Source organism: Archocentrus centrarchus, chromosome 13 (genome assembly GCF_007364275.1).
Source record: "Archocentrus centrarchus isolate MPI-CPG fArcCen1 chromosome 13, fArcCen1, whole genome shotgun sequence".
NCBI classification, from domain to species: domain Eukaryota; kingdom Metazoa; phylum Chordata; class Actinopteri; order Cichliformes; family Cichlidae; genus Archocentrus; species Archocentrus centrarchus.
The window spans coordinates 31400873-31425467 of NC_044358.1; the positions used below are offsets into that span (position 1 = coordinate 31400873).

The following is a 24595-nucleotide window of genomic DNA, read 5'->3' on the forward strand; positions in this document are numbered from 1 at the left end:
AAATGTGATACTAGCTAATGTCACAGTGCTTCAATCATTCATAAAGCTGCTGCAATACTTTAACTTTTACTTACTGTACTTGTCATATTTATTTCCTCCTTCATTTGTTCTTTTCTTTATGAGTTTTTATTTAATTGTAAAAGTTTAGTTTGTTCTTTACTTTGGGACCTTATGGAAACAACTGTATTAAACTGTATTAAAGGAAGCTAATAGAGATCTAAAAAAAAATAATAGGACAGAGTCTTACTAAAATTATTAGACTGGACTTCAGTTCAGTAACTCATGTTAGCTGATGTGAAGCCTGGCAGCTATTCACTTCAGTTCAATTTTATTTGTATAGTATCAGTTCACAACAACAGCTGTTTCAACAGTGCTTTATATCATACATTAGACAGAGAACTCTGACAGTCATATGATCCCCTGTGAGAAAGCACTCGGCACCAGTGGAGAGAAAGAACTCCCTTTAAACAGGAAGAAACCTCCTGCCTGTGACAGCATCTGCCCGAGGCTCACCTGAGCCTCAACTTCAAGCCTTAATACTGTGTTAACAGGTGAGTTATACACAAATTCACACCATGCACGGCTGCCACAAAGGGAGAAATAATCTATAAATATTTTCATGTCTGTTGAAGAGCTGACATACAGTGAAGTGAGAAGCAGTGCAGCAACAAGATTTATTACTTGTACTTTCTCTGTGAATTTCTTTGGATACTTATTTCATTTTATTAGAATTTTTCTCTGACTGCTGTGTGAAAGGAGTCTGGTAAAATACCAGTTTCAATACACTGTATAAAACCCCTGCATTTATTTACATGTATGCATTACAATAAAACTACTTCTAAATAATTTGAGGATTACCTAGGCAACCAGAGTTTCAAATGTCCTCTAGCGACCATCTGCAATGTGACGCCCACTGAGTGAATTGCTTCCTGTGTGGATGCAGATTAAAACTGGGCAGTAAAACATGGGGGTTTATGAAGACTGACTCTCTTGGCCATCCCTGGAACTACAGTCGTGAAAAACTAAGTACACCCCATGATTCAGACTCCAGAATACTTTGGCATGCAGAGGAGTTCATGGTCGACTCAGTGACTGCAAGGTGCCCGGGTCCTGTGGCTGTAAAACAAGTAAAAATCATCACTCCCCCATTACACACCTGACAGGTGGTATGAGGTGTTTGTGCTGATATGCTGTTTAGTTTTCACCAAATTTGGCGTTGTGCATTATGACCAAACATCACCACTTTGGTTTTGTCTGTCCAAAGGACATTGTTCCAGAAGTCCTGTTTTTTCTTCAGGTGCAGTTTCACAAACCTAAGCTGTGCTGCAGTGTTCTTTTTAAAGAGAAGAGTTTCTCTCCTGGCAACCCATCCAAACAAGTCATGCTTATCCAGTCTTTTTTTCTAATTGTGCTGTCATGAACTTTACCATTTAACACACCTGCAGAGTCTTTCTGCAGTTTCTCTGAGCATTGCACAGTCTGACATTGGTGTGAATTTGCTGGGACCTCAACTCCTGGGAAGACCAATGTGTCCTCCGATCCGAATGACAATATCAGTCGCTTGTTCCAAAAAGATCTATATGAGCATTTCCAAAATAAGTGCTCCTACATGTGACTTTGTGTGTCATGTCACTCACATCAACATGTAATGTGTCTGTAGCTCAGGAGGTAGAGCAAGTCACCTAAAGGGGTAAAATACTAAATGGGCAGAATACTGAAGTGCTTGTATGAATGGGTGTGAATGAGGTAAGTATGGTAGAAAAGTGCTATAAGAACCAGTCAATTTAAGGTTTAAGCTTTTCCTGTGGCATCTAATGCCATTTAGTCCCCATGGACTTTTCAGAAATCTGAGAAAATCCATATTTATGGATTTCTTCAGGATTTGCTGGAGAAAACCAAACACATTATTCACATGCCCTTCATGTACAACTGCTAGAGGTTGCTTAATTTTATTTTAAAGCTGGTGTTTCTTAGGCTTCAAAAGATACGTTCATTATTATAAAGATGACAAAATAAAAGGAAGCGTTTAGGAACATAACAAATACAGATGCTTCCCTAGAGGGCACAAGAAAGGGTGAATAGATTAGTACATAAAATAATTCAAATCATGTGTATTGGTCTTTGCAGTCACTCGAGGCTTGTGACTGTTTTTGAGCTGCGCATCTGTACCTTTAGCAGCTGTCACTGTAAGAATCTTTCTCAAAATCTTTGTACATTTGGAACATATCCTCAGCTTAAGATGAAGTTATACAGAGGCCTACTTGCTGCATTTTTGACACCTGTCCCACCGGTGCCATCACAGCGAGTCAGACTCTTACTGCTGGAGCAGACACCGAAGGTAGTTTTGAGCTGTGAGTGTAAACTCGATTTGTGTCATATCATGCCACACTTCAGAATGAGCTCAGTCAATAATCTATCAGGCTGGCAGCTGCAGGAATGCACACAGAGAAAATGAGGACAAGCAGGGGGGGGGGGGGGGAATCCTGACAGGCTGCCAGAACAGAAAGAAGTGAAGTAACATAATCATTCACAGAGCATGAAGGTGTCTCGAAAATTGAGCGTGAAAACCAACTCACATGACCGCAGCAGCGACATGCCCTAAATTTCTCTTTCCCTTCTGCTTTAAGTGCAAGTACAAATGATTATTAATGCATTATTCACAAAACAGAGCCTTCTCCCCCAATTTTTTTCTCCACTGATGTGCGTCTTCTCCCTTTGATGATATAACCAAAGTAAGAGGGGAGAAAAGTGAGAGAGTACAGAGACGGAGAAGTTCAGAGGATGGCTTTTTCTCTTGGGAATGCAGCGCTCTCATCCCAAAGGGAATCCTGCACTCTTCTGAAACAGTCTGAGTCTTCCTGTAGACCAAACAGCCGCATTTACATATCACTCACATAACCCCTCTGCCATGACTGCAACAAATGCCAACACCATCAAGTGCTTATATCCTCTGGCTGGCTTTTCATGACACAGGTAAATGCTGCTATATTGCTGCTCACATCACTTCTTCCTCTTTCTTTATCAGAAATATTTTCATTTAAGATTCACATCATCACACAAATATGAAAAATGTTAAAGGCAATTTGAAAAGGGACTGCAGAGAATAACCGTAGAATCACCCAGTGAGTTCTTTGAACTCGGGGATTCAGATATGGCAGCAGCAACAATTGGATGAGCGCGCTACAGGGAAGATGAAAGGCAGTCAAACTTGTAGACGTAATAAGTGGGCTGAGGCCTTTCATGATTCATACTGAGGCTTCATCTTACTGTTCAGGCGAGCCAGTGATTCCAAATGTTGAATAGGCTTATATATATCGGTGGGTTCTTTGCAGGCTTAGCAGTGGATGATATAAAGCCAGTTAACTTCCTCCCACTGTTTTCAGCAGGCACAGAGACACATGCACTGACACAGAGCTTACCCCTAAATTATATTTTTTTACCTTTGGCTTTTTAAAAAAGTATGTGTTTTTAGTTTTTTTTTTTTTTTTTTTTTTTGTAATAAATGGCATTTTATTGTTACCACCCTCATATCTGTGATTCAAATGCAGAGCTACAGGTACAAGGCAAGCGCAGCTTAGCCTACCATAAAGACTGAAAGAGAGGGAACACACTCACAAACTTGTTTTTCCATGTTGGATTTCATACGAGTTTAAAAAAATGAAATATAATGTGTTAATTAGTGACCTTTAGAGGTGCTAGCTGAAGGATTTTGTTACCTTTGGACAGAGCTAGGCTATTTGTTTCCATGTTTCCAGTTTTTATGCACAGCTAAACCCGGCTCTGTCAAACTGAAAAATAAGAAAAATGGACATTTGATAGAGAAGGTCAGCTAGGAAACCAGGGGGCAAGGACAGTATTACAATACACTGTATATTGAGATTTTACTAACTACATGAAATCGTTAAGTTGTCCACCATTTTGGACATGTGCTAAGAAACAAGCCTAGAAACTGGTCTGCAACCATCTGGCACCTGCTGGTAACTAATGAAAAATAAGTATTCCCTGACTGGTTGGCAAAAACCTTGCGATTGCTTTACTTGATAGCAAATTTCACAGTTGCCTGTAGTCTGCATGGAAGACGCCGACACGTCTACACGCACTTGCTAGCTACAAGAAACAGAGAACATTTGCCTTCAAAGTAAAAGTTATTTCTTGTAAAAATGTATTGGTTGCAATGGTAAAGTACTGTTTCCAGTTTGTAGTAGTTCAGATAGTAGTTAGCGAGTGTTTGCACTGTGATGTCACCCACTGGTTGGTGAAATCCCGTTACGAAGCCTCGAGCTGTCCCCATGTTGGCATTTTTAAAGCTGCATGTGACGGAAGAGGGGCAGATCTGACTGTGAAACCGCACTCTTAAGGCCTTTACACTCTGATATACCTGCATACCTGTGCGCCCTTTGAGCTATGAGCTCACATGCTGCATGAAGAATAGTTGAGACCAAAAAATCTTTTTAATGCACAAAACATTTGGATGAATTTTACGTATCTGGTGTGTAAAGGCCTTTAGAATGACCATAATTTATAAAATAGATTTAATGACCAACATAACTTGGAAAGACTTCCTGAGCCCGTAAACTTGTCAGGAAAGTGTTTGCTTTAGTTCACGATCCCTTTTTGTTTTTTGCAACCAAAGGAATCCCCCCTGGTGGCCTTTATAAGAATGCAGGTTGAGGGTAAACCTGGAAGCAGCGTCCATTTTTAATACTGTATTGTATCGCTCACTTTTGGCACCAGCCTCAAGTGGCCGTTCAATGAATGTAACTGTTGTGGACAATCGTTGGCTTCATTTTTTATAATCTCTGGAGGTTGCTGCTTGCTGTAACCAATGTTACAAATGTTCCAGCCAAATTATGAATGACATGCATAGATGGGATACAATAAACTCTTTGTTGCTGTGGCTCTCCAAGAACAAAAGATTTTTATGTTTTATTTATTTATTTGTTATGTGGGCAGAGCTACACCTTACTTATGGATGCTGCATTGGTTGTGTCATGCGCCAACTGTGACATCACCACAGTCCGGTCACCGTTTATACTGTTGCTGAGAGTCCATCATACTCACTCCAGTATTTACCTGAATAATAGGTGATGCCATTCAGACCCCCCCCCCCCCCCCCCCCCCCCCCCCCCCCAAAAAAAAAGAAGCATCAGTGCTGTCATAGGAGTAGACTAAATCAAAACTGGAAGCAAAGAAGTAACTGAGTTTTTTCTTTTTTCTCCAGAAAATCTCTTCCTTTCAAGCTGTTACAGCATCTCCCCTCTGTATAATTTGGGAATCTCTGAGCCCCTTCACTGATATACCATTGAAATGGTACTTAAAAACCAACACAATCATACACTCGTGTCTTCAGCAGGTTGCAAAAATCAAAATGTGCAGAAATGACATCAAAGAGTAGCTTGTTACATCACCTTTTGCATAAGCAGCCACTCGCGAGGGCAACAACACCGAGTATAAATGGGCCTTCAGGCTAAGCTGAATGACTGCAGATGGTCACTAAATGCCTGCTGTACAAGATATCGCTCTGCCAATCTACCTCTTGGCAAGAAGGCAAATGAGTTTTTGCAAGTTGCTCTAAAATTACAGTATATTTTCATGTCTCTGATGAGCAGAGCAGGAAAACACATAAATCCGTTTTCCTCCCTGTGAGGGAATTGAAATTGTAATCCAATTATAGAAAAGAATAGCTGTAGAATAATTTCCTGCTACCCCAGATCAGCTCGTATTGGATTTTTTTTTTTTGTATCTATCTTTTCTCTTATGATCAGATCCATCTAAAGTTACATGGTGGCCTTGCTGCTGTCACAGCTAATGCTCCTTTGGAGTGTGCATATGCCAAGTGAGAGGGATGTCAGTAATAAATAGATTAAAGTGTGTAATGGCCCAATAACCACCCCTGCACTTCTCCACCATGCACGGTTGATTCACTTAAAAAAAACGTCTGCAGCTGTTGGTGCTGACCTAAGTTCAGATTTTTGGTTCAGTAAGCAACTGAAAGTGGTTATGTAGTGTGTCTTTGTATAAAAGCAGAACGACAGAAATGACAAAAGACAACAAACTGCTTTAAAAAAATGTGCATTTCAATGTTTAAAAAGTGTAAAAGTGCACATGAATGCAAAACGGGTGTCCTTTGTGTTTGTGTGTTCATCTGTGCCAAAGTGTATAAGTGTACCAAGTGTGCTTGTGTGTTATAGGAAGCAGTCACAGGGCTGCTGACGGCTCCATAAAGGAGCCTTTGAATGCCTTGGCTCTGGTAAATTTGTAGCAGATGTGGGGGGAAAGAATATCCACCCAGGTTGAGTGGCCCTTCACTGCGAAGGCGACAGGAGTCCAATCCAGGGTAGGCAGACGGACGGGAGACAGGAGCCAGGAGACACACACTCAAACACACACACACACACACACACACACACATGTTGGGTGAACTCCAATCAGCCAGGAGGGAACTCTGCATGGCACTAAGCAGTAGACTGGAGTATTTCTTTGAACCACTCTGGCGCTTAAATTGAAAATAATTCTCACTCTTATTCCTGACAGAAAGAAAAAAAAAAAGGTTGAGTTCCTTGTGTTGCTCTCTGGGCACGTTTTCCATTCGAGCGTACAAGTTAACTCCAGGTGTGTGCTTAAGGGATGGCCTCCACACACACTGGATCAACCCTCCTTGTTCCCTCTGGACCCAGGGAGTCTAGAGCGCTCCGAGGCCAGGCTTTATGCCACCTTTCCTGGCTCTGACTGACGCCAGAGGACTGGTGGGGGGAGACTGGCGCCTCACCGCCAATTAACATCCTCTCACACTGAGAGCACGGCCAGGTAACACATGATAGGTCTGAGTCTTTCAGGCAAAGAGCTGGGCAGACAGTCAGGTGGGGTGACACTCATTAGCTTATCCATGTGCTGGACATCTGTCAGTGATACGATCCGAGGCAAGTGTTTCTTTCAGACGGTGAAAGGCCCAGCAAGAAAGCGAGCGGGATAATGTTTGAGAGGATCCTAACAATGGATACTAAGGCTGTTTTACAGTTAGAAAATATAATTTGACAAATATAAGATGAAAAGAAGAGCTGGTAATGCAATGTGCCAGGGAACAGTCCAACGTAAACCCCCAGTAAAGAATTTTGCTCCATTTTTGTGGAAATGAATGTAAATTACTGTGTATTTAAGTGCTGTAACCTCAGCTGAAAGGCAGCATGGACGGTAAGTGTCACGACAAAAGATTACAGAGTCTGAGAACTAATAACATAAAAAACAGAAACACAATTTGGACAGAGAAATCTAAAACTGCTCCCTGCACCGAGTCAGCAAATCCAGCCCCGACTTTAATTAAAAGTAGTCTGGAACATTTATCACATGGGGGCACTGAAGCTCATTCACACAGTTTCTGCCTCCTACACAGGCAATTACAACTGATAGATGGAAGGCTTAGCTTTATTACCTGCATTTCTATAAACAAGGTGTACATACAATGAGCTTTTTTTAGCGATGAGGGATTCCATGTGCCAGCTCGTAAATGAGGCCCCAGCACTTTGTATCCGGAGGCAATTGGTAAACACAACATGAGCTCAGTCTTGCTCCTAAACTGCTGCTACGACTGTGACCACAATGCAAAAGCTGTGAGATGTTATGAAGATGTCCCTTTTAAGCATAAAAATGCAAAACAGGATGTATGAATGCTGGGAATTACCCTGCAGCTTTCTTCCTCTTTCTGGGTGAAGAATGGTTCTTGTTTCCCCTTTAGTCGGTTGACAGAAGTGATCTTACATGCAAGGGTGCTTCTGGAAACCCAGACCCCAGAGAGTAAGCAGATTTCTCTGTAAGCAATACGCCCGTCTCAGTGCGTAAGGGCAATGGGCACTTTGTCTGTAACTCAGGCTGTTCCATCTGACTGCAACTGAAAACAAACAGCAAGAGAGGAAATTTCACACCCTGGGCACCTCCTGAGCAGATAAATCCTCTACATCTCTCTGTCACTGTTCTTTCTTCTTGTCTTTGCATTTGTTTATTTTCTGACATCTGCTTGTCTTCCTTTAGTCAGTGCTATTCTCTTTTCATTCTGCATGCAGATGAACCTTGGGGGACAGAGTAAACTGGGGTGGTTGGCCGGCGGGCATCGCTTTCACTTTTAATTAAAACTTCACACCCAAATAAATGTAGCAGAGCATCACACCCACTCATATCGCCCTATGAAAAAAGCCCACCGGGGCCAGATGTTTGCCTTAGCAAGGATAAATATCTAAGTGGCAGCTTTCTCTGTAACGGAATCTGCTCCCTCTGTCGTTTTGTCGGATTAGCTGGGGTAAGGAAAACACGAGGATCGTGTTCCGTACGTTTCCCAGTCGCTGGCTGTTCAGCATAAACACTATGAGTGCTTGGCCTCCCTCATATCCGCCTCCTCAGCTCCTCCACCTCTCTCCTTGGCCCCTGGGGTTCTAGCCCAGGGTTTGTTTTAGTAGGATAGCCCCAGAAGAGTGTTTGGTTGTGTTGTGTGTCGCACTGGGTGAATGTTTGATTATGTTAAGCGTTACACAGTGCGGGTGTGCATGAGCAGAAAGGCGGGAGATGTTAATCCCTCTCTGCTTTGTCCTCTGCTGCACAGTCTTTGCAAGACGCTTCACAGTGAAACTTCGGAGGAATTCACGAAGCCGCCGCTCTGAGAGGAGCTCTGAGGGTCTCCTAGTTGTGCACACATTAATAAGATGGCTACTTGGATATGCACAGAAAGAAAGGATGTATCAAGAACACTTCAGTGTGCCCATGCTATTCAAAGTCATTCATTTAGCGGCCATGCTTACATCATGCTTACACCATTTCCTCTTAGATAAATTCCAAGGAAAGGCACAAAATAATAAGTGAATTATTAAAATTGCATAGTTTGGGGTTTTTACCCTGTGTGTCATGTTTAAGTTTTACTTTCTGTATTTGTCTGGTTCCCGCCAGTTGGATCACCTGCCTGTGTGTACATTTATGTCACACACTCACACAACTTTAATACGCAGTCACCGACTAGGGGGTTAAATATAACTGGAAAATTTACTCAAAAGCCGTTTCACGCACAAGTGTGGACTTTTCATTAGTCAGTTAAGCAGCTAAAAAGTTGGTAGCTAATTAAAAGTGTAACGTTTGCATTCGGAAGCTGTTTCAGCTTAACATGCGGTCAAGGAAGCTCTTGCAGCAGGGAAGACAGACTACCTCAGGCTGCAAAAAACAAATCCATCAGCGATAGCAGGCACACTGGTAGTTTGGTACATTTGCAGAGGAAAGAAACACATTGGTGAGCTTAACAATGTAAAAAAAAAAAAAAAGGCTCTGATAGTGACTGTACTGGTGGATGATCACAGGATCCTTTCCAAGACAAACCTACTTTAGAACATAAAGCCAAGTCAAGGACATTCTCCATGTGGAAGGCAAATCATTTTCCTACTCTGTTCATCACAAGGTGCAAGAACAGAAAAAATAGATTAGACTTTGCCAAGACATAAAAAAACAAAAAAACAGACCAGCTCTGGAACAGCATTCTTTGAACTGAACCAAAAATCAAGCTCAACCTGCATGAGAATGATGGGATGTATGCTTAGGAGCAGGCTTGGAGCTGTCCTCTGTAAAACACACTGGAGGTAGTGTGATGTACCGGCATGCACAGCTTCCAATGGCACTGGGTCACTTGTGTTTATTAGTGTTTTGACAGAAGACTGAAGTAATGAGTTGCGATGTCTACAGAGCTTTACTTACAGCTCAGATTCTGTCAAATGCAGAGAAATTGATTGGACCGTGCAGATAAACACTAACTCAAAATATACAGAGAAAGAAATGTAGGAGTTTTTAAAGGTAAAGAGGGAATATTATGTAACGGCCCAGTCAAAATTATCACAACATAACTGAGCTGCATTACACTTGCTGAAGAGAGCTGAAGTAAAACCTGGCAAAGCATCACAAAGAAGAAAACTCATTCTTTGTTGAGATCCGTAGGTTCCAGACTTCACCACTCATCAAATAACTTGAATATATATATGTGTCCTAAATTATCCACACACAGCTTTACTGGCGCTGGGCATAACACATTATAAATCACATTACTTTTTTCTGTAATGGATGCACTTTAACTACCATACACTGCTTTGCCTGGCTGTTGTTATGAGGTCTTCTGCTCCCCTGTCTGAGATCTTCAGTCCCCCTGTGGTTCAGCTGTTGGACTGTCTGCTCCTAGCTGCTTTGTTTTTACCTTGGCTTTAGATTTTTGTACCTGCTTTTGCTGCTTTGATTTACCTTTTACTGAACAGTGCAGGATTTCTGTGAGTCTTTACCATTTTTTTTTTTAAATTAAGCCTCACAACCTGGCATCATGCGCACTTTACATCTTTATTTTGAGTCTTTCTTTGAACTTTAATAAACAAAACACTACCAACAAGTTTTGTCTGCCCAGTTCTCGGTTCATTATGATGGTGATGTGGTGCTGTAGTTTTAGTCAATCTCATGCTGACCTGCTTCCATAAAAACCATCAGCTGTGTATTAACACACAACTGAAGTCTGCAAATGCATGCACTACCCCCTGAGTACAGACCTTTAAAAAAAAAAGAACAAAAAAAAGATCTTTTCATGGAATTTGCCAAAAGAAAATAAACACAGAATATCACCAACATTGTTAAGTTCTGTATTTGAGACCTCCATATATGTGGTGGTTTGTGAGGGGATTTTCTTTGGCAATTAATGATGCACACATTTCTAATGAGTAAGCCTTCTTCACTCTGTTTGGCTGTATTTTTGAAACCAGGCTGTGGCGCACAGCACCTGGCCCAGTTGGGTTCTGGTTTGGGGCTATAGACTGGCCCCACTAATGGGCACTTGAGCCCTCCCCACTCCCCCCACATCCGCCTAGTACCATGTTCCACTTAATGAGGCTCTAGCCAGGGCTGTAAACAAGCCCAGATGCAACCCCAAAACACACACAGGAAATGTCTCATGACCATAACAACACAAGGATCCTGCCAGCTCATGCATGATGGGGTGTGAACAGGAAGGCTGATCCTTGCAGGTTTTCTCCCTCTCTCCTCCACAGGCAGTTATTATCCTGAGGGAAAAGGCCGCATGTGGTACTGCTGCTGTAGCCCTTGGTCTGCGTGCCAAATCCTCACCAGCCGCCAAGATCATCACAGACCGTTGCCTCACTCCTTTTCCACAGCCTACAGTTACAGTATGTACACAAACCACAGTTTATTCAGCACTGTGTTGGACCTGGCATGACAGCTTTGACACGCCACAATAGGAACAATGTCTTATACAACAGGGTTTTTCTTTTACTTGTAGGGGGTTGAGACCTTGACAAAAGGTCCAGTGTTGGAGTGAGTGTGGCCCCAGCTGGTTCCTTTTACTATGCAGACTGGCTAATGTACAGTGATCAGCCTGAGTCAACAGTGCTGGCTAGAAAAGGGCTTAATTGATGATAGGAAAGTTTTTGGATACATGTGTTTGAACTGCCTCAAATTGTCCTATTCAATAAATTCACTTTTTATTTACAGAATACAAATAATCCTGGGCAACCAGAGCGGATACTTACATAATGTGCCGAACGCAAAGGTTAATTAACACACTCATTCTTGCAAACAAAGAACAGAAACAAGGCTAAAAAACCGTTCCCACTGGTGTTAAATCGAGGACTCCCTCCCATCCCCACCCCCCGCTTTCCACACATCCACAATAACAAGCACCATTCACGGAGCCTCTCTTTAATTAGCCAATTAAGTCTGGTGGAGTAAAATCACCCCTCTGTTTGATGTTCTCCACTCATTTGTGCTAATTTTAAAGCAATAATTCAACATTTCTTATATAGCTTCAGTCTGAGCCTTGGATGTATAGCTTCTTCCTACTGCTAGTTACCTTAGCATAAAGACTGGAAACTGAGGACAAGCATCATAAAGAAGCTTGCTAAATAACATTTTATATATCATATTTATTTATAAATATATATATATTTTATTATTAGGTGCATAGAACCTCTCTTGAAACTGCAGCCTGTCTTTAAACTAAAGTTATTTCTCCTTCTTTCTAGTACCTGACCATTTTCAGAGGAATGCTTTTTGTTTGTTAAGCCATTTAACACGGGCCTGTGAATCATTCAAGCATTAAAAGGCATCTAACTCAAGGGATGAACCAGTGTCGTGTCTACACATGACAAACAACTTACCAAAGAAACTATTTTAAATTGTATCTTTGGGCACTTTGTTATTAGCAGCCTGTTGCAAAAATGCATTATATGTTCAAGTTTCTTTAGTTGAATCTATGAAAAATATCAAAAATAATGTAATTTGACAGACATACAATACCAATAAATTGATTTCTCTTTGAGCTATTAGTGGAAAACTTGGCATATCCTTTTAAAAAAAAGTGGAAGACAAAGGAAGAAATGCCAGGCCTGAAAACTATCAGCAGATGAACAGTGTCTGAAAGTAATTTCCTTAAGAAACAGGAAAAAATGCAGCAAAGACCTGACACAGATCCTGAGAGATGCATCTGACCATCTGCTGTTCACTGAAGTCTCATCAGAAATGGTCTCAGTGGAAGGGTGGCTTACAAGAAACCATTCTTAAGGAAGGAAAACAGCGAGAAAAGGCTGAGCTATGCCAGATTACACAAGAAGTGGACTGAACCTCAGTGGCTACAGGTCTGATGGATGCAGTGTGTACTGAAGAGGTGAATATAAAACATGGTGGAGGCTCCGTCATGGTTTGGGGCTGCGTTTCAGCCAGTGGTTTTGGAGATCTTGTCAAAATTGATGGAATTATGAATGCAGAAAAATACCATCAGATTTTGATCCACCATGTATAGCATACATGCACATACAGAGGCAAGGGAACACTATGAGTCATGGATTGGCCTCCCCAGAGCGCGGACCTCAACATTATTGAAGCAGTGTGGGACCATCTTGACAGAGAACTGAACAAAAGGCAGCAAACATCCAAAGAAGAGCTTTGAATGTCCTTCAAGAAGCCTGGAGGACAATTCCTGAAGACTACTTAAAGAAATTGCAAGAAAACTTCCTGAAAGAGTTCAGGCAGTGTTGAAGAATAAAGGTGTCATGTAATGCTGCAGCAGGCAAGGAAGAGGACCCCACTGCAGGATACGCACACAGGTAGCACACAGCAGGACAGAAGGCAGCATGGGGTGGGGGTGGGGGTGGGGGGGGGGGGGGGGGGGGGGTGGAAACAGCTGGGAACACAGGTGAACCAAATTACACTGATTAGACAAGGGGAAACAAAAGTGAACACAATGCACAGGGACCAGATGACTATCAAAATAAAACAGGAAGTCAGATGGGGGAACAAAGATGCAGACTGGACACTGAACACCTGGAAACACAAGGAACTAGACAATCAAAACATAACTAAACCCCACAACAAAAGAAACCCAGAACAGACAAAATAAAGCAAAAACAAAACACACTGGGTCAAAAGGACTCTGGACCATGACAAAAGGTGGTCATACCAAATACTGACTTTCAAGATTTTTTAGAATTGTACAAACTCTGTTTTTGCCTTTATGTACTGTATGTTTCCATGTATGTTTGGACATGTTTCAATAAATTACTGCACCTATTTCCCATTTTTCTCACAAAATAGAAAAAAAAAATGAAGGGTTCTTGAAGACATGTGTTAGAGTGTTAGTGATTAGTTAACTCATTAATTGCAGCATTCAGATATGAGGATGGTACTAAGTGTCTCCTCAGTTTGAACAAGAAAATAAATACACTGTTGAACTAAAACTGTTTTTATCAAAAACAAAACAACAAAAACAGCAGTCACGTGGCTTTGCATACAAGACTTTATGCTCAGTCTATAAAGGTAGCCTGTCAGTCCTCTCCCCTCACTCCCTGCAAAGATGTAACTGTCCCAGATCAAGACTGACTCATTGTGTTTTATACAGTTCATTGGCCTCCTTTGTCTTTGCAACAGTTCAGTGACTGACAGCAGGTATAAGCGATTACAGGCAGCATTAGAGCCATCAGTGCTGCAGTGCCAGTTTTGCAGAGCACTCATCATCTTAAAACGCCATGAATCAAAACAGTCAATATGAAACAGAACTAATTAAAACATAAAAAAAAAGAGAGAAAGAGAGGAAAAAAGGCAAACAAGAACAAACTTCAAAACTCCAAATCAAAGAGTGTGAATGCAACGGAGAATAGCAGATCCTTACTGAGCCCGGGGCTGGGGTGGGAGGGGAAGATCAGTGGGTGGGGGTGTGGTGTGCCTCCTTTCTCAGAACACAGAGCCGAGGGGTGAGCCTTTGATGGCGGAGCGTGACATGAGCACATTTAGGATGGGGGTGCAGCAGTAGCAGCGGTGTGACAGCAGACACACTTTGCCAGACGACCGAGCTCTAGATCTGAGCGGTTCTGATCCATTTTGGTACCCAGTGACAGGAAATCTGTGTCAACATTGTGACTTCCATCAACTGTCCTGCTTTGACTGACCCACCGGAGCTGTTCCACTTGTTTTCAAAAGCTAGACTCGAGAGTTGAAAGATGTTAAGTTCTCGTTTCCCGGCATTAAGCAGAGGGGCGCAGCTTTGAATGCTGAATGTAACCCGCTGTTGTTGTTCCTTTAGTTACTGAGTCAATGACACAAACAGTCCACAGGGGTTTAAAGATGTTCAGGAGGGCCAGAGCAGGTTTCAGGGCCGAGCTTAGACTCCCACATCCTGTCCATTTCCACTCCCTCCCTTTAGAGTGCTTTTAAAAGCCGTCCTCGCGTTGGTTTGTGTTCTTTGTTGATGCTTTTTTCACATTTTTTTTCGTCCTTTGTAACTCCTGCTCCCTCTCTTTTTCTCTGGGGAGAGACTCTTTGGTACAAGAGATTAGAGCGGGTGCTGCCTAGCAACTGAATAAAAATGGCAGCTACAAAAGGGGTGCTCTCACTCTCCAACGTCTGACCTACATAATCCCAAGCCTCTGATCGTGCAACATAACAACATGATGAAAGGCCTGCTGTGATTTAACCCTCAAACAAATACTTGCCATGGCTGACCCCCTCGCTCAAAGAGCGATCTCGCTTACTGCAGAACGCCAAAGGGTGACTTCTGAAATCTTGACGGTGCCTAATTAGAAAGGAAGAAGAGGCTGCAAACGCTATTGGAAATGAGATGAATGTATTTGAGGAGATGGCAGCAGAGTGGCAAAGGAGATTAACAGTGATCACAGCAATGCTGTTGGCTTCAGAGAGCGAGAGCGAGCGGTGGAACCTCCCTCTGTTCACTGATTCATCTCTCCTTCAGCCACAGGCAGACGGAGCACAGGAATGAGTACAGAGGGATGAGAAAGCTTTACTTCTCTGTCTTCTGCTTATTGATCAAAGGACATGAAAAAACAACAAAAAAAAAGATACAGCAAAAAGCTGGAAACTTTTTCTTCAAACTTTCACTTCCTGTAAAGTGCTCCTACGCTAATCTGTGCCTCTCACGTTTTTATTCGTTTTGACCTGTATGTACTTTTGACATCTTTAACTTCATTCGTCCCAGTGTAATTTACAATAAAGCTGTTTCTGCACAACTTTTCTAGGCAGTGCCTAGAGAACCAACATGTCTTCATCCCAGAGAGTCAGTGTTTTCTCACAAAGTGTCTTTTGGTGCTGGTGCCTTGAATATTGGCCCAGCTCTGGAGACCTGTGGAACAAATGGTGGTTTTATACACCAGGAGATTGTGCTTCCTGTTTGTGAAAACCACTATATAAATAAGCTTTAGTTACTATTAACTGCTTCCACCCAGACCCTCACAGACTTGAAACAGAAATTCAGAAATATCTCCACAAATAGTGATGTAAATGCTCCACTTTGGCTCATGGACGCTGTAGCTGCTGCACCCTCATCTTGAAATCCTTAATGGCATTCTGTCTTTGCAGATCTAGCACTGTTTTCACACGTGATCTCTGGAAATCTCAATTCAGGTCAGAGGGTGTGTTTTGTTAGATGTAACACCGAGCAAGAGATGGTCGTGCTGCAAATACTCTATTAGTGCGTTGTATTTGAAGTCGGAATTTCCAAGTTCCCAAGGGAATATTCAACTGGAATGCCCCCTAAAGTCAAATTTCCAACTCAACCCAGCCAACCCTGACCTAACTATCCAAGATGGCGACTGTGAACGTAATCAGTAGTAAAACTTTTAATTGGTACTGCCACTGTTGCGTATTTGTGACTTGCTAAACAAACCATATGCAGAGCACTGACCATACTATCCATGAAGGTACAGCAGTGCTGTTTTTAAGTGCAAAAGGCATTGCACTTTATTATTTAGTGATTTAAGAATGCTCTACCTTGGACAGGAGCAAAACAAAACCTGTTTTTCCTAGCTTTTCCGACTTTACTCAACTCAGAAGAGCCGTTACTCCCAGATCCAACATCTGACTTCCAAGGCAAATAGAATACAGCATATGTCCTTTAGGTGAGGGAGGTGGGATGCAGGACAACTAATGAATTCACTGGACTGCTACAGGTGGTGGTGACATGGTGGTATGGTGCTTAGCACCATCGCCTCACAGCTAGGTTTGAATCCACCGTTCGACTGGGGCCTTACAGTGTAGAGGATGTTCTCCCTGTGTCTGCATGGGTTCTCTCAGGTACTCCAGCTTCCTCATATTAGATTAATTGGTGGCTCTAAATTGCCCATAGGTGTGAATGTGAGAGTGAACGGTTGTCTGTCTCCCTGTTAGCCTTGCAATAGATTGGCGACCTGTCCAGGGTGTACCCCGCCTCTTGCCCTATAACAGCTGGGATAGGCTCCGGCACAACCACGACAGTAAATTAGGTAAGCAGAAGAAAATGGATGGATGGATACTGCAGGTGGTGCTAATTTCTGTAACTGGACAGACTTACACAGACTTTGCTCTAGGAAGCTGTGAGATTAAAGACCATTTGGTGTCCGGTCTGACATTTACGATGTTATATGCACCATTGTCAGGTAATGCCTTGAAAAGTTCAGCCATTCAATAAGAAAACAGGGCAAAAAAAAATTAAGTAAAATGTCATTTTAGTGGTTTCCAAGTGCGTGAAAGGTGTGTTTACAGCCTGTGGTGTGTTCACTCCTCATGGTCTTTAGTATCAGTGAATGAAGACCACAATAAGGGCATTATTTGTTAGGATTATTATACTTTTTTTAAAATATATTTTTCTCACCTTGAACTCTACTCAGTCACTGTTGCTTATTATATTTAACTCCTCTCATATGTGGGAGTGAACCTAAGCAAAACTTTTCTTTCTTTAATTTGCCATCTTAATAACGCCACAAACGGGCGGACCTGCTCACAAGCTGCGTTGCAGAAGAGGAGCAGATAGCGCCGCTACTGTTGTTACGTCTGTGTGTTCATGTGTTGGTTCATTGAAGTTTAACCCCTTAACTGGCAAGGGCCCGGTGACGGGCCGTTTGTAGTCCCTTTTATATGGCAGGCTAGACCCTCCCATTTTTATTGACACGTCATTCGGCCAATCATGTAACTGGCTGCACCAAATCACCTGACAAAGCTACGTGACGCCCTCTGAGTATTATTGGCTCTGGGAAACCCATTTCTTAACATGATTGGCCGAATGAGGTGTCAGTCAAAATGGGCGGGTCTAGCCTGCCATATAAATGCACTTCATTCGGCCCGCGGACGAGACGCAGCCGATTAATAGGCTATGAAATGGGTTGTTCAGAGCCAATAATGACCAGAAGGCGTTATGTAGTTTTTGTCAGGTGATTTTTTTGCTGCCAGTTAAGGGGTTAAATGTTGATTTGAGTCCCTTTTGGATGATGTTTAATTCATAGTTCATTCTGATTTTAATTCAAAGGAACACTTCTTCCTGTTCATGTCTCTACCCTCGTTAGATGAAGATGAAAGAATGAAGACTGAAGGTACGTGTCCTTGAGCTCACATCAAGCACCGTTACAGTTGAGACTGTATCCACTGAGTAATAAATATCAGGTCAGTCTGATATGGATATTTAATATTTGACTTGCTAAAACTGACCAAACCTTCTGAAAATATGAGTCTTTTAAATACAAATGAACTGTCTTTCCTTTAATCTAGTGAGGCAGATGGACTTTTTTCCTTACCAGTGTGGTTGTTAGATGGCAGCACTGAAAATATTGATGAGAACTTGGACAAGCAACGGTTGGAGTTGATCCTTAAATTAATCTCAAACATAACGGGTAATTGGAGATGGACTTCCAATACCTGTATACAAACCCACGCTAGATGTATGCATGGCTGTTGATTACATGGTCTGCGCTACTTTTGAAAGTCTAAAACAATGAGCAACCCTCTGTGCTCCCAAGCAGGCGTTTCATCTCTCAGTCTGTGTGCTTTCATTTCAGCGGCTGGATAAATGGTGCAGAAAACTTCAGCTGTTCCGTCTCTTCTGCTGCCGCTTGACAATGAATCCTCATTTCAACAAAAAGTCACCATCAAACTCGCCTCAGAGGTCACCGCGCAAGCTGTGATATCTGCGTACGTGTGCAGTTGTGTGTGTGATTTTTGTGCGTGTACTGGGCGTCTGATTGGAGTCCGGTTGCGAGGAGTGGTGAGCTGTGTGAACTTTGGTGCTCTCTGACTGCCGCATTTTCATGGAAAGCATCTCTTTTGGGGCCTGCAGGTTTTCAATGCGCTCATTTACACATCAAAACAGCACAGGAAAGGGATAGTGCTCAAGGGGGGTGAGGGACTGCAGAAGGAGGGAGGGCAGGGTAATGAAGGATGCTTTATTTTCTCTTTTTACCCTCAGGGGTGGGCAGGGTTTTAAGTCTATGAGGGAGGCGTATTGATGCCATAATGATCGCCTTTAATCAGACCCATGACCAGATGGAGGGATTTCTCCTCAGCAGACAAAAACATAGTGTCAGCAGCTAAAGCGGGATAACCGCTGAGGTGTTTTTACGCCTTTTAATCGAAAACAAATTGTACAAATCCTGGATAAACAGACCACTACTGTGTCCCATTAGAATCAATAAATACACTGTAAAGCTTCCAGTGAACACAATGAAAAATTTCTGAGAAACCTATGAATAAAAGTGTTGCCTTTTCTGGGAGTAGTCTCACTTTTGGCCCAGACAAACTTGCTGCTCAGTGCGACTGACTCTGACACTATTTAACCTCCTGAGCCAGAAGAGAAGAAAAACAGCGCGGAGCCTCAGCCAAACTAAATCTTTCGAGCGAGACCGGGCTTACTTACTCCTGAAATTGGACATTACTGGAGATGGGGTGGGGTCTTCTTCAAAACAAGCTCGGTGCTGATTGGCTGGCGCTCCTCCAGCACTGCAGACCTCAGGTGTGTGTGCGTGTGTGCATGTATGTATGTGTGTGTGTGTGTGTGTGTGTGTGTGTGTGTGTGTGTGTGTGTGTGTGTGTGTGTGTGTGTCTGAAGGCAAGGTGTTCCCGGCAGCCACATCTCTGGCGCCAAAAGAACCACAGCTCAAACAAACTCTGTTTTTGGAATGAACGTTTCTTTCTTTCGTGCCTCTATCTGAAGCACTGTGCTGTGTGATTCCTTTCCTCTGTGAAAGAAAGGCTAAAAATAGCTGTCAGTGACCTGGAAATGTAGTGATAGACTTCATACTTGTGGAAAAGAAACACAGCAAAGACATCCTGCTGCTGTTGCTGACCCTTTTTTTAAAAAAACAAAACAAACAAATTTTGTTATTCAACACTACATGGAAAAATAATTTATAAAAAAAAAATAAAATACAGAGGAAGAAACACAAACTTGCCCTCAGTGCTTAACCCTCTGCAGCTCCTATCTAATCAGAGCAGCTCAGCGCAGGTGGGACAGGCTGGTTTGTGTCTCACACGGCAAGTGTTTGGCCTCTCTGGGTCATGTCACTGGAGTGTAAACTGGGGAGGAAGCACGTGCCCCCCCCCCCCCCCCATTCAGACGCTCATGAACTGGAACATGTGGCTGAAACACCACCAGCCGAGTCTCTGGCCGTGAGCGCTCTCCAAGCAAAACACCCCTTTTTAATAGTTAAATGTGATCCACACAGTGTCAGAGTCCAGGACTCGCAGCGCTCGCCCGCCAAAACCATGGACAACATCTACAATGGCTGAGTAATGAAAACAAAAGAGGGGAGGATATTGGTAGTTAACCCACATCTTATTCCAAAGAAGGAAGGAATAATTTAAGTTAACTCATGCATTGCACAAATCCGCACAACACCACACCAAGTGGAAATGTGGCTAATTTACTACCTAGACATAATGTGCCTTTCATTTAAAATGCAGTGCATTTCATAACTGAATGGTGGCACAAGCTGTAGTATATCCTTATTAACTCAGCCGAAATGCAAAAGCAGTGGAAAAAAAAAAACGAAAACAAAACAACTTTAAATATCCCGGGATGTTAGCGAACACACGGCTGCTTCACCCAGCTGACGTCCCAGTAATGTAATGAAAACAAGCTCCCGGTCATCACAATTTTTCCAAGCTATCACTCCCACGAGCTGCTGCTGCTGGTGGTGACACAGCACACAGTTACACGCAGACATAATAAACGTCACTGCTGTCAAACACTAATTTCCACATGACTTGCAGTGTGTGGTTGCAATTTACGTTGGTGCTTAAACTGTTAAAGTCCCGTAAGGTAAAAGCTATTTATTTTCACTTTTTATGGACCATGTGAGGAGATGGTAGCGCTTATGCACAGTAAAAATCAAGTTTATTAGGAGAAGTTAGCTGCAAAGACCAACTTAAAGTATTTATTCAATGAAAAATAATGCTATGCATACTTTTTCTCTGAATCAGCCAGTGATTATTTATACCTTGTGGCAGTTTGTGAGGGTACATTGTTTCTTCAGCCAAACAAAACGCACTGCTTAGCGGAATTCCGTAATCCATATCAGAAACGCAGCCTCCAAGAGTCACAAACCGCATATAAAGTCGAATATTAAGTTAATAATCCATCTACTCAATGAGCAACCACAATTTTGGCTGCATGCGCTAAGCTTCAATCTGTCAGTGAAACCATGCAATAAGGCTGAAATCCACTTCAGGTCTGTCCTCTCACATCAAAGTGCTGAGTGTTTGCACGAGGATCAAATAGAGCAGCGAGAGGGCAACAACAGCGATTCTGCGGAAGGATTAAAACAGCCATTAATTAAATATATTCCTCTGATGATGCAAACATTAATACTTGCCACGCTTTGTCACTCTATTCATCAGCAATTCTCTTTGAGGATTATTGTCGGGGACGCCTCTGGGATGTAGCCTGCGCTTTGGAAGACAACGCATGCGGCAGCAGTCCTGCTGTAAAAAAAAATGTTTGGATCCCAGAAGAAGGAAAGCAGGAAAAGCTGGGAGATCTATTTGTCACCACTAAAACTGATTTAAGATTGTTGAAACTGTTAAATGGTCATTAAGACAGACTCTGGCAGATATCAAAATAAGAAGAAGGCAAGAAAGTTGAATTCCACAAATTTATTATCCTTCAAAAGGCCAGAACCAGAGGTCTTAGAAAAGGCACTTAAATTTCCCATGACCTTTTATTAAGTGTATCTAAACAACAAATCCTGTAAGAGCCAAGGTGAAACTTAAATTAAATATATTTACAATAAATAACACATTTATACAGATTTATACAGTTAATCATGCCACTTTCAGGGAGAATACGCTAATATTTCCCAACATACCTCCCCTACAAGTCTCTTTTCTGTCTTTGCAACACTGGGCATGTCTACTGCACAGAACACTATGAACAGGAACATATGGGTAGCAATACTGAGCGTTTCCCTTTGTGGACTGAATACTGTTTATAGTTTCTCATGGTGTACCTTTGTCTCCCTTGGCAGCAGCACAGAAGTAAGTGACAGTTCGATTCAACGCCTCATCTTCATATTAAGTCTTTTAGCAGCTCCTTACACAGGGCAAAGATGTGTGTGTGTTTGTGTGTGTGTGTGTGTGCATGTGTGCTCAGTCTCAGACATGTGTGGGGTTGTCTGAGTGCAGGTCAGTCTTGGCCATGTGCAGAACCACAGCAGGAGATTTGTAGTGGCAGTGTGTGCTGCCGCAGCTGACGCCGCTGCAGGGTTTCCTACTACTAGTCCTGTCTGCCAGCTTCCTGCTGCACAGGCCCTGCCAGGTCTGCAGGGTCTTGGAGCTCCACACCCACACCCCGCTTGTGATGCCGACCACCAGCGACATGAAGATCTTCAGCATGAACACGGCCACCGTGGGCACAGACGTCTGAAGCGAGCAGTCGTTGCTGTGACCGCTGAAGGACCCGCACTTCATCTGCAGCCCCCTCAGCTTCCAGTAGTCCATGTTGAGCCTCTCGTAGAAGTAGCAGACTATGACGCAGGTGGCCGGTACTGTGTAGAGGATGGAGTAGATGCCGATTTTCACCATGAGTTTCTCCAGCTTCTCCGTGTTGGTGCCCTCTGTCTTCATCACTTTCCGGATGTGGAAGAGAGCCACAAAGCCTGTGAGAATGAAGGATGTGCCGATGATCAGGTAGCACGACAGAGGGATCAGGACGAAGCCCGTGAGGGCACCTGAGTCCATGCTTCCTACATAGCACAGACCCGTTAGTTCATCTCCAGCCACTTTCCTCATAGTGAGGATGATGATAGTCTTGAGGGCAGGGATGCCCCAAGCAGCCATGTGGAAGTAGTTGCTGTGGGCTTCGATAGCCTCGTGACCCCACTTCTTGCCTGCAGCTAGGAACCAGGTGAGGGTGAGAATGACCCACCAGATAGAGGAGGCCATGCCAAAGTAGTAGAGGATGAGGAAGACGATGGTGCAGCCGGTGGACTCCAGCCCCTCCTGGATGATGTACAGCTCGCCGTGCTCACGGTCACAGGCGATGTTCTCAGGCCCGGCCACTGAGCGGATGATGAAGGCCAGAGAGTAGACGTTGTAACACATGGAGAGGAAGATAATGGGCCGCTCAGGGTACTGGAAGCGGTGAGGCTCCAACAAGAATGTCAGCACGGTGAAAGCAGTGGAGATGAAGCACAGGATGGACCACACAGTCATCCAAATGAAAGCAAAGTCTTTGTCCTGCCTGGACCAGAAGACGTCCACAGCAGGGGAGCAGCGTGGGGCACATGACTGGCTCTTCTCCACAAACTGGAACTTGTCTGGGTTCTCACAGGAGTCCACGCCGCCCGGCGTGCGGCTGCTGCCTGTGCCCGGCTGCCTGGGGCGAGGGGGCACTGGAAGCATGCCTTCGCCTTTCTTCCCCTCCGTCCTGGTTTCATTCTCGGGGGCCTCCATGCACAGAGCGTTGGGGTCGTTTCTGGTGGGCAGCTTTTCGCAAGCAAGAGACTGCGGCCAGGTGTAGCTGAATTTCTTCATGACGGGGGCACACTTCTCCCTGGCCTGCTCGCACATGGGTCTGCATGCTGGGATGGAGGTGGACACTTTGTCCGTGCACATGGGGGCGTAGAGGGAGCAGAGGAAGAAGCGGAGGTGCACATCGCAACCGTAAGCCACCAGGGGGGCAAACTCTTGCAGTTTGATGGCAGCCTCGTTCTGATCGTCGTGGTCCATGAAGTTGGGCATCCGGGTCAGGTTGTAGCCGATCCCCTGGCACATGGGGATCACGATGGGCTCGCACTTGGCCGGTCCGTCACGCTCCAGGTCGTAGGAACCAATCTCAAAGCTGGAGCCCGAAATCACCAGCAGACACCACAAAAAAATCACCACCTTCAACGGACAACCGTCCATACCCATTGTTTTAGCCAAAAGAAAAACAAAAAAACAAACGAGCTCTGTCTTTTAGAAATAATCATGAAAGAGTAAAATAAATAAATAAAGCACGGGGTCCCCGCTATTTCCCCATGTCGACTGCAGGTCGAAATTCAGCCAGCTCTCCGTCAGAAAAACCCCGGCCGCGTATTCAAAGCGGCTCTCTGTTATTATTTAGTCTTGAATTAAAGCGGTTACTCCCACAGCCAGCCGAGATAAAGGTCCGTAACTAAAACGTGACAGTCAGAAACTTCGATACACAATGGAGGAAAGAAAAAAAATCATAAAATCAAACACCGGGGAGCTGAGCGTAAATCCTCAAACTGACCAAAAAACAAAAAAAAAAAAAAAAAAAAAAAAAAGAAAAAGAAAAAGAGGCAGCGATCACACTGGCTGTTTGCGCCGTTTCGCCTCGGCTGTTTGTCAGCTCCGGCTCTTCGTCCTCCGCTTTCAGGCTCGACACTGAAGTTTGAAAGCCGCTCGGTGGGACTTCAGTCAGGGAGAGGCAGAGAGGAGGAGGAGGAGGAGACGGAGGAGGGTGGGCGCTCCGTAACGCTCACATTTCAGCCCGAGCGCTACACAAGGACAATTATCAGACAGATGCTGGAGGATGGTCAAATACCTCTGACATTTCTGCCCTGAATAGTATGCCTACCCTTTCAGGCGCTTTGCTTTGCTTGGATAAATGCTGCAATGCCACAACGAATATAGTCGTTTGCACATGCAAGTGAAAATGACTGATGTTTGATCAGTTAAATGAAAAACGGGCTCCACTTATTTTATAGCTTTCACACAAAAACACACTGTAGGGCAGCAGTTACAGTTTACAAAAGCAAAATAAAATAAAAAAAATCTCTGAAACGCTGGAAGAGATATGATAATAAAAATAGCATGCAGAGAGTCACCT

General features: G+C 43.5%; 1 protein-coding gene across 1 annotated transcript; it reads right to left on the reverse strand.

Moving 5' to 3' along the window:
* Positions 1–21402: 21402 nt before the first annotated feature.
* On the reverse strand, positions 21403–24012 carry fzd9b (frizzled class receptor 9b). The gene has a single exon (XM_030745309.1). It carries the CDS (start codon positions 23671–23673, stop codon positions 21916–21918), a length of 1758 nt encoding a protein of 585 aa, XP_030601169.1. The 5' UTR covers positions 23674–24012; the 3' UTR covers positions 21403–21915.
* Positions 24013–24595: the final 583 nt, after the last annotated feature.

Bases quoted from the DNA above. Each gene is read 5' to 3' on its own strand.
- fzd9b (XM_030745309.1), bottom strand. From the start codon at position 23,673: ATGGGTATGGACGGTTGTCCGTTGAAGGTGGTGATTTTTTTGTGGTGT.